Consider the following 9,430-nt stretch of genomic DNA (forward strand, 5'->3'; position numbering starts at 1 on the left):
GTCAAATATTTCCTTAGTTTTGAAACAGGCTGCCAGAAGATATTTTGAAATGCTAAATTGAGCCCCAAGTGTTTGGGAAGGGTTTGTGGTTTCAGGGGCTCCCACTAGACCTCATCGAGCATATTAAGACTCCGTGGCTAATTGTGCTAGCGACACTTTTTGTTTTAACTAAGCTGTTAATAAAACTTTATTATCTCTAATGAACCCATATGGGGCCTGCTGTATATTCTCTTACTTAGGTAGATAATCAAATTTCTCCGTTGGACTAAGACTTGAACTAAAGTTATATGCTGTAAATAGTTGTGCAAACTTGTGGAAATATCAGAAAGTGTAGAGAAACTTAAAACATATTATTTGCTAATGGGTAACATCACTAAAAATATTTAGTTCTTTCCCATCCCAGTATTGTTGTAACATGACAAAATTAACTCTTAGCATTCAGGTGAGAAAAAGGATCAAATAGAAATATGGCAGTTTTATTCACAATAAAACTAGAGTGTGTCACAATGGATTGGCCTTATTTATGTATTCTCTATTCATTATGAGCGTAAGCAGATTGGAGTTGGATATGTTCATGTTCTCTGAAAGTTATTCAGAATCCTTTATGAAGTCATTTTCTGTCACTAGGATAAAATGAGAGGTAGAAACTGTATGAAGAAGTTGCATTACCAAAGAAATACACTCAGCCTCCTCATTTGCAGCTTTGGCTTTAGTGGATTTGAGTGTTTGCAAATTTGATTAATGAATTATCTCTAGAAATCTCTAAGTCCTTCAGCACAACTCATTGGTCAATGTCTGGCATAAGTTGACCGTAGAGTCATGCTGGATGACCTGGAGACAACACTTCTCTAGGCCTTTTTAGGTCCTCCACCACAATTCTATGGTCAACTTCTGTGGGACCATCCAATTGCATGGGAGGAGGACCTAGAGATTCCTAGAAAAGTGTTCTCCCAGAATGTTTTTATTTGTTGTTGTTCCACTCTCATGGGGGTCGTGTGCCCCTAACTCCAGCGAATGTGGAGGGCCCACTGTAAATTGCATGGTTTGTGTTGGGGAAAAGCTTATTTTATAGCCTGTACACTAAAGCTGTTAAGAGATTGTGTTAGCTAAGTAAAATTGTAATTTAGATAGAAAACTCTTGAAACAAATTCCTACAGCAGAGGTAAATTAATAACATCCTCGGACCAAATCTGTCTGTGGTCCAAAACACACTGCAGAAATAATAATATTTATTTATTTATTTATTTGGACTTATTTGGACCTATGTGAGAAGTACCTATCCTTTCCCACATCCTTCAGTTGCCAACCCATAAGCATAGGTACCGTATTTTCCGGCGTATAAGACGACCCCCAGTTTTTCCAGTTAAAATATAGAGTTTGGGATATACTCACTGTATAAGACTACCCCTCTTCCAACGCACACCAAATAAAAATTAAAAAAACATGAGATTTTATTTCAATATGGTAATTTTAATTCAAATGACATGCAGGTACTTAGCAGGAAACCTTGTTGTATACAAAGCCTGCTTGGATTGGTCAGCTCTCCCTGCCTGCCCAGCCCTCCCTGTCTCCAGGACTATCAAAGCGGTAGCTGCTTTCATACGATCGTCGCATACGGTGGGAATGTGGCCGCGGCCGTTTTTGAGCTCCCCCAACATATGCGGAGACCACAGATTCTTCAGTCCGGCTCAGAAGTTTCAGCACCTGCCCTATAAGACGACACACGGCGGATAAGACGACCCCCAACTTTTGAGAAGATTTTCCTGGGTTAAAAAGTAGTCTTATACGCCAGAAAATACAGTATTATGTGGAAGAAGCAAGGGTGTTGAAGTCATGCCCATTCATCTGGACATTGTTGTTAACGTTATCCTGATATTTCTGTTGAGTTGCTTTCATCTGCCAGGGTCACATAGGAAGATTTGTGGCTTTGTGGAGAGTTTAGTTTGGCTCTTCCTATTCTAAGTTCAGTTCTTTAGCCAGCCCACCATGAACACTTTCAGTGTTGTGTTCCTGAGTGTTATCCTTAGAGTTGATAGCTTTTTGTGGCACTGCTTCCATGCATTCCCTGCGTTTGTTGTAGCCTCCCAAGATCCCTTGTAGATATTATAGATTTTAAGAAAAGCATGGTGCCAGCAAATATACTCCCCTTTCTTTGTTATTTCCACATTTCAAAATGGGATCATGAAATTAACCAGTCTTAATAGCTTTTTCCTAGTCCTGGAATTCTGGATACAGTATTTGGAAGGATTAAATCTTCTTTTTGTGTAATTGCATGGTCAATTGTTGAATATCACCACAGCGAATGTGGCAAAAGTAGCTTTGATAGAAATACAGTTTCAATCTGCTAAAGTGGTTGCTAACAAAGTGATATCTTTTGGCACCCTGATAATCAGATTTTTTAAAATGCATTATATCTTCATCTAAAAAGGAAGACACTGCTTAGTTTATTTTCTCTCCCCACACCAAACTTATCCAAGTTATCATCAATTCTGTTAACAGGACATACTGGTTCTTGATAAAAGAGTAAACATTGTGCCTTTTGATGCTCTGGTTGTTCAGTTTTATTCTATATCCCATTCTTTAAAACAGAGTGTATTAAAAGAGAACATTTAGGCCCCATACAGACTGCCAAAATAAAGCTGCTTTGGGTCACTTTGGAGGTATGATGTTTAAATGATGCATGCTTCCTAAGAGTCCGGAAGCTGCACCAAAGCTACGCTCCAGTCTTTAGGACTGGATTGTGGCTTTGACACAGCTTTGGGACTCTTAGGATGCATGCATCATTTAAACAGCATATCTCCAATGTGACCCAAAGCAGCTTTATTTTGTCCTGTTTGTATGGGGCCTTTATCTAAGAAACAGGTGGAAACTGGGAAGGAGAGACTCAGAATAATGTATCACCCTTTTACACTTGCTGCTATGTTAGGAGGTTGCATGCAGCCAAGTGGGCAACCAGGGCAAGATTAAAAGTGGGGGGGGAAATTGTTTGAAACTTGGTGTGTATTCTTCAGAAACTAGGCCTGACAGTTGGGTTTAATGTTTGATAATTAGACCTGACCATCTTAGTACTGTGTGTTTGATGTTTGAGCGTGGGAATTCAGAGCATTATTGATTTCACCTCTTTTAAATTTCAGCAGCTTCCCAAGAGACAGAGTGAGTTAGTAAGGATGCAAAATATGTAAGTAATATATTTTACTAGCTAAAGAGTTTAGGCCAACATTTTACTTTTTAAAAAAAACTTCTTAAATGTTTTCTTTTTGGAGTAAGGGATGATCCAGCTGTCTGCTTTTGGTGACTCCTTGTTTTTATTTTTCTTTCTGTCTCTTTCTTCTTTCTCTTAATTAGCTTCTCCAAACTATCGGCATACTAGTAACTGTTCTTTCTCCTCCTTTTGTAAAGGTGTGCATCTTGTGGGCTTGTTGGTATCTGATTAGGATTTAGTTCTAAATAATATCAAAAGTGCTATTGGGACAGGGAAGCCCTTGGGAATAGAGATGAACAAATAAAAATGATGCCTTTAATGATCATGTAGGTGTGTTGTCCTACTGTGGCAAATGTACAAATAACACTGCTGTATGTTAGGAACAGTAAATGACTGGAAGTTAAGCCTGGCTTTTGAATATCGCTTGATAGCATTCTGATTTGGTTAAAGCAGTCAAGAATGTGTGACAGAGCTTTGCTCAGCTAAAGTTAAAGATGAATGAAAATTGTTTAAGTCATTGAGAATCATGCCAGTAACACATACCTTTTCTGTTTTAGACCCTTCGCAGGTGTTACAGCCGAGTGAAAGAACATGGTGTTGGGAAAAGGAAAAGCAGTTACACGTTTGAACAGTTGGAGCAGGTCTTTGGTCAAGGAGGATGGGACTCTCAACCTTGCCAACCAGTGCTTATCAACAGTAGTGGCCTATACCAAGAGCTTGAGTCAGATGGCAGTACAATGGAGGAGTTCTCCCAGGATGAATGGGGAAACCATAGTCAGGAACTTCATTGCTACCAGTCAGGAGACCAAGAATTGGGTAAGAAATGTTAAACCTTTTCCATTGTCTGACATTTTATTTGAGTTTGGTGTGTGTTTGTTTTTTGTCATTGCTTATAATATAATGCCACTGCTATTCCTATTTCTCTTGAATGGCATAGCATTCAAATATGCAAATACAATATTTGTTTTGTTTTCTGAGTGTTACCATTATATACCTTGATGCTAAGTCCAGGTTTCTTATCTTAAATTAGACAGTGTGACAGTGTATAGAAACTGCTGTATTTTACTGGGCAATTGGGTACATGCTCAGCTTCTGGGTGTTTAATGCCTGGACTCTGTTTTGCCACTATCTGATGTACCTGCAAGCTGCCCAGAGCAACACAGGGATGTTTGGGCTTAGAAATGCCTGACTTATTAAACATAGGGAGGTTTGGGGGTGAAATAACTTTCAGCTGAAAAATGGAAGCTGTAGTATTGCAGAGTTTCAGGCTTGCGTTTGATTAGTCATAATTTTGCTGTAGCCTGGGGCTTCTTGCTTATCGTCACAATAATGACTGCATCTCAATACATATACAGACATGCTTTTTCTATCTAATATTGCCATAGGAGTCCTTACATGGGAAATCTAAACCAAATACAAATACAGTTGTTATTTGATCTTCAGATATATTCAAAGTAGAATAGCCTTTGTGTGTGTGTGTGTGTGTAGTGAGCCTGCCTCTTAATAGGATGAATAATACTAATGAGAGGAACTTGTCTCAAATTCTCTAAGTAGTGTATAAGAAAAAACTGAATTGAGTTTGAGATCTTATTATGCAGAATTTAGATGTATTGCTGAGCCATATACACAATAATTTGCGACACTGTTGTAGACAACTTGTAATTGCATTTTAAAAGTAACAGTATTCTATCTTTGTGTAAAAGTTATTCATGATCTTACCTTTTAGATGAAATGCCTGCTATGAAAAAATCTTTGAAGATAAAGCAGGAAACTTCTGAAGAATCACAGTAAGTAGCTTACGAGTTTCTTGTCTGTGACTCAAGATTCTTCCAGATGGTGATTTCAGAAGAAAAATATCTGAACCTTCTAACAGTAGTTAATTCTTCACACTGTATTTAATTAAAATGTGCTCTAAGAAAAGAGGGCCTTCAAGCTCTGTTACATAAGCTGTTCATGATCTGTTGCAAATTTGATGTCTTTATAAATCTTAAAAGTTTCTTTCTCAACTCACTTCAATCTGGGATTAGTGTAGGTGAAGCTAAAGTAAAGATTATTTGTTTATAAGTTGTAGCTTGTTTTTCTGAGCCAGAACTTGGGAAACATTTGAGGTTAACAAATAAAATTATAACATAACTATTATAAAGAGAGGAAAGACTTCAGATCAACAATAAAAACAGAAGAAGAGAGCAAGCCATTCCATCCTACACTGAGGTCAAAAGCCTGGTAGGAAAAAATAAGTTTTCAAGTACTTACAAATCCTGATGATGGTGATATGCCCCCATAATTTGGGTAGTTGGGTGGATGGTATTGTATGAGAGGGGATTATCCTGTTGGTATCTTGGTCTCAAGTCATTTAGGGTTTTGGTAGGATTTTTTAAAATGTCACCTGGATACAAATTAACTGTGCAGTTGAAGTAAGATGAACAAGCAAAGCTGTCCCTAAGTCTCACTTTAAAGGAGTAATCCTATGGAGTGACTGTGGGGGAATTACAAAGGTTTAGAATTCTGTGCTGCAGTCTCTCAATTTCCATCTTCCAACGTCTGCTTGTTTGTTGGAAATATTGCTTTCTAAGACAGGGATGCAGAATATGGGGTTCACCAGAAGTTGTCAGACTGCAACACCTATTATCGTTCATATTAGCTGTGGTTTCTAGGGCTAATAGGAGATGCTGTCTGATAATATTTAGAGGACCACACTTTCCTGAGCCCTGACAAAGTTTCCTTATGCTAAGTCATATCACAAATACATCTTAGCTCCACTTTGTCTGTAACATGGTCTCCAGGATTGCAGACAGAAGTGCCTGGACATGCCTCAGATTGAACATGGGACCTCTTGAATGTAGATCAGGAACTTTGCTACAGAGCTTCTTCAGCTTTTCTCCATCTTTACAATGTCCTTTTCTACTTATGAAATTTAGTGTCTGGCTGTGCCTCTTCTGCTCTTCTAAATCACTTGGTCAGATCTCACATTTTGTTCCTTTTTTTTAGGAAACGTGATATGATGCAGAATATTGTGCAGATCTTGGAATCCGTCCAGTTAAAGTGGGAAATATTTCAGAGCTGGACAGACTTCTCTAGGTTACATCTTTCTAACAAACTGGCTATATTTGGCATTGGATATAACACACGGTGGAAGGAGGATATTCGTTACCACTATGCTGAGATCAGTTCCCAAGTTCCCCTTGGCAAGCGACTCCGGGAATATTTCAACTCGGAAAAGCCAGAGGGCAGGATAATTATGACCAGGGTACAAAAAATGAACTGGAAGAATGTTTACTACAAATTTCTAGAGATCACTATTAGCGAAGCCCGGTGCCTAGAGCTACACATGGAGATTGACTGGATACCTATTGCTCACTCCAAGCCAACAGGTGGAAATATTGTCCAGTATTTATTACCTGGGGGTATTCCAAAAAGCCCTGGTCTGTATGCCATTGGTTATGAAGATTGTCACAACAAACCACAGTCTCCTGATCATGAGACGATAAGCCAAGACCCTGAAAATGAAACCCATGGGGAAGTGGAAATGCAGTTGACACAAACTTCTGTCAAAGTGGAGATGCAATCTACCCGAATCATATATTGTTACCTTGGCATTGCAGAGGTTAGAACTCTTCAGCAGTGCTTGTTCTTACACTTTCAGGCAAACACCAAAACCTTCAGCAAAGAGTGGGTTGGAATCAATGGATTTTTATCTCAAAACTGCATTGTGGACCCAGGGATTTCTCCCAAATCCATCTACATTAAATTTGTGGAAGTGGAGAGGGACTTTCTTTCTGCTGGCTCATTGGTAGAGTGCCTGGAAAAAGCAATTGGATATCCCTTGAAATTTAACAACTAAATCTTATCCTTCATAAGGATCAAAACGTTGACTCCTATGTGGCATTCGGACATGTTTGACAGTCCAAGACTGATAAAGTAAGCCTTTGTGAAGAACTTGAACAACAACAAAAAATCACACTTGGTGGGGATTTTAGAAAACGTGTGTCCCGAGTCAGTAAAATATACAGCTTACTTGCTGATTTTGTAAAGCGAAGACTTTGAAAGGGAGCCTTGTAAATACAGTGACTGTTGGTACATTCCATGTTGGACGAGCGTACACTTTACGTTTCATACGAAAAGCTGTTTTCCACAATGTCTCATTTTTACACATCTGTCTATCTATAAGTGTTATTACGATTATGTAATAAATAAGCAATAGATAACGGCGAATTTAAACTTGGGGTCACATGAGACTGCTTTTCAGTGCCACTTTTAACCTCTCTTGTATATAAGTTAGCATTTCACGCCTTTTCTCCCATCAAGTGTTTTTAATATTTCCAACCAGTGTTGCCTGCAAAAAAACCCTTCTGTTCCTGTGATGTATCCCACTTTACTAGTAGTGTTGCCATATCAACTTTTTGTTTTTGGTTTTGTTTTGTTTTTTTTACATTAAAGTAATCCCGGTCTTTTTTTTAAAAAAAGAAAATAGTTATCCTCTTTGTGTGGCAGTGAAAGTAACTCAACCACTGGGAAACATTTCATCAAATCATGCTTTTTATAAAATGCAATCAAAGCTGTGAGAAGGGGTGGGATGGGATGGGGATGGGGATGGGGAAGTAATGGGCCCAGGTAGCAAGCATTTTTAATGCCTCTTCAAAATGTTACTATATAAGCTCCATTACGCTGCTGGCAAGTACCAGATTTTCTAAATTTCCTTTTTTAAGAAAACGCATTGATCAGTGGAAGTTGTGACATACAATGAATGTGTCAGTCCAAATAAAAGCAAGCAAATCTGTTGATTTTCAGAAATGTGTTTCTTGCTTAATAGTATCCTCCAAGATGTAGAAATGTCTTGAATGGTATTTATTTGAAAAGACATGTTTTATTATTAATATCTTAAATGTTTGAAATACACTATATATACTTGACTATAAGTCGACCTCATGTATAAGTCGAGGGCAAGTTTCAGGGCCAAAAATAAGGATTTTGCTATGACCTGTGGATAGGTCGAGGGTAAACTTTAGGGGCATATAGCAAAGGATCTAAAGGATGAAGCAAAGCAAAACAATGTCAAAGAAGTTACAAAAGTCCAGCAAACATAACTGTTTGTGCTTACTCTTAAGGCTGGATGGATGAGAGAGTAGAGGGGGTCAGTGCTTCACATACTATACTACTGCTTTTCACCAGGGGATGGTTCCTTCTTTTAACTAAGAGTTAAGATACACTACTTACATTGACCCGTGGATAAGTCGACTCAGGTTTTTGGCGCCCATTTTGTGACCTACATTTCTAGACTTATACATGAGTATATAGAGTATACAGCATACCAGAGATTTAAGGAAGATTTCCCCCAGGTTTATACAGCATAATCAGTGCAACATTATGTTAATAGATGCTCAGTTTCCCAATAAAATTGCAATATTCTGGTTAAAAACATATTTTTCATTTTGATAGTGACCCACCAAAACGAAAAGGGCCCTTCAGTAATTTTACAAAGAATATGCTTCAGTACATTCGTAATAGTACTTTGGGGAGGGATTTCTTTGAATCATGTACCAGTGTGAGCCAGTCAGCCTAACCTAAGCATTCACAGCATTTGCACAAAACAAACAGATGGAGCATTCTGCCTAGTCACTCCTATTTGAAGCCTTCCACCAGCAAGAGCAGCTTTAGCAACCAGGATCACAGAAACAAGGAAAACCTTACAGGTCCGTGGAGGCAGAATCCATAGAAATGTGCCAATTCTGACTTCAAAGCAAAAATGTACAATGGTAAATTTCCACTTTGTTCCACTTTAATAGGAATTTCGGAAAGTTGTTCAGAAATTTTGATCAAACATTTTATGTTCTTTCGATCTAAGTAGCCTTATAAATCATGGGGTGGAGATGGAATGCCTTGTATTACCATTTTGTTACAGAAAATTTCCTATTACTGATGAATATATATTTGCCATTTATGGGGGTGTCCAAGTCCAATTTGGACAGTAGAAAAAAATAAAGGAGTTGGAGATGAAGGTTTGGTGTGTTAGTTGCACATCCCTGAAACTCAGCCGTATTTCTGAATTAGACTCTTGATTTGTTTTGGAATGAAAAGCCAAAAAGTGAAAGCCAACTTCAAACTTGCTTGAGAAGGGAGCAGCAAAGCCAAAATCATGCCAAGCTTTTCCATCTGGTGAATTCCAGGTTGGTGGAGCCATTCCTACTGAGAGACGGAGCCAAGCAGGGATGGACAGGTAACATTTACAAG

General features: G+C 38.4%; 1 protein-coding gene across 3 annotated transcripts in view; it reads left to right on the forward strand.

The window, feature by feature from the left end:
- LOC121935548 (myb/SANT-like DNA-binding domain-containing protein 2) overlaps nucleotides 1-7,657 on the forward strand; it is a 14,971-nt gene extending 7,314 nt beyond the window's left edge. Inside the window, exons 2-4 of one of the 3 annotated variants that reach the window (XM_042477185.1) lie at nucleotides 3,760-4,018; nucleotides 4,929-4,989; nucleotides 6,191-7,657. In XM_042477185.1, coding sequence (XP_042333119.1) covers nucleotides 3,760-4,018; nucleotides 4,929-4,989; nucleotides 6,191-7,043 — 1,173 coding nt within the window. In that variant the 3' untranslated portion in view covers nucleotides 7,044-7,657. Of the gene's footprint in view, nucleotides 1-3,134; nucleotides 3,179-3,759; nucleotides 4,019-4,928; nucleotides 4,990-6,190 lie in introns of those variants that run through there. The other 2 variants (XM_042477186.1, XM_042477188.1) reach the window with 2 other exon arrangements.
- Nucleotides 7,658-9,430: the final 1,773 nt, after the last annotated feature.

Source organism: Sceloporus undulatus, chromosome 6, assembly GCF_019175285.1.
Source record: "Sceloporus undulatus isolate JIND9_A2432 ecotype Alabama chromosome 6, SceUnd_v1.1, whole genome shotgun sequence".
In the NCBI taxonomy this organism is placed as follows: Eukaryota; Metazoa; Chordata; class Lepidosauria; order Squamata; family Phrynosomatidae; genus Sceloporus; species Sceloporus undulatus.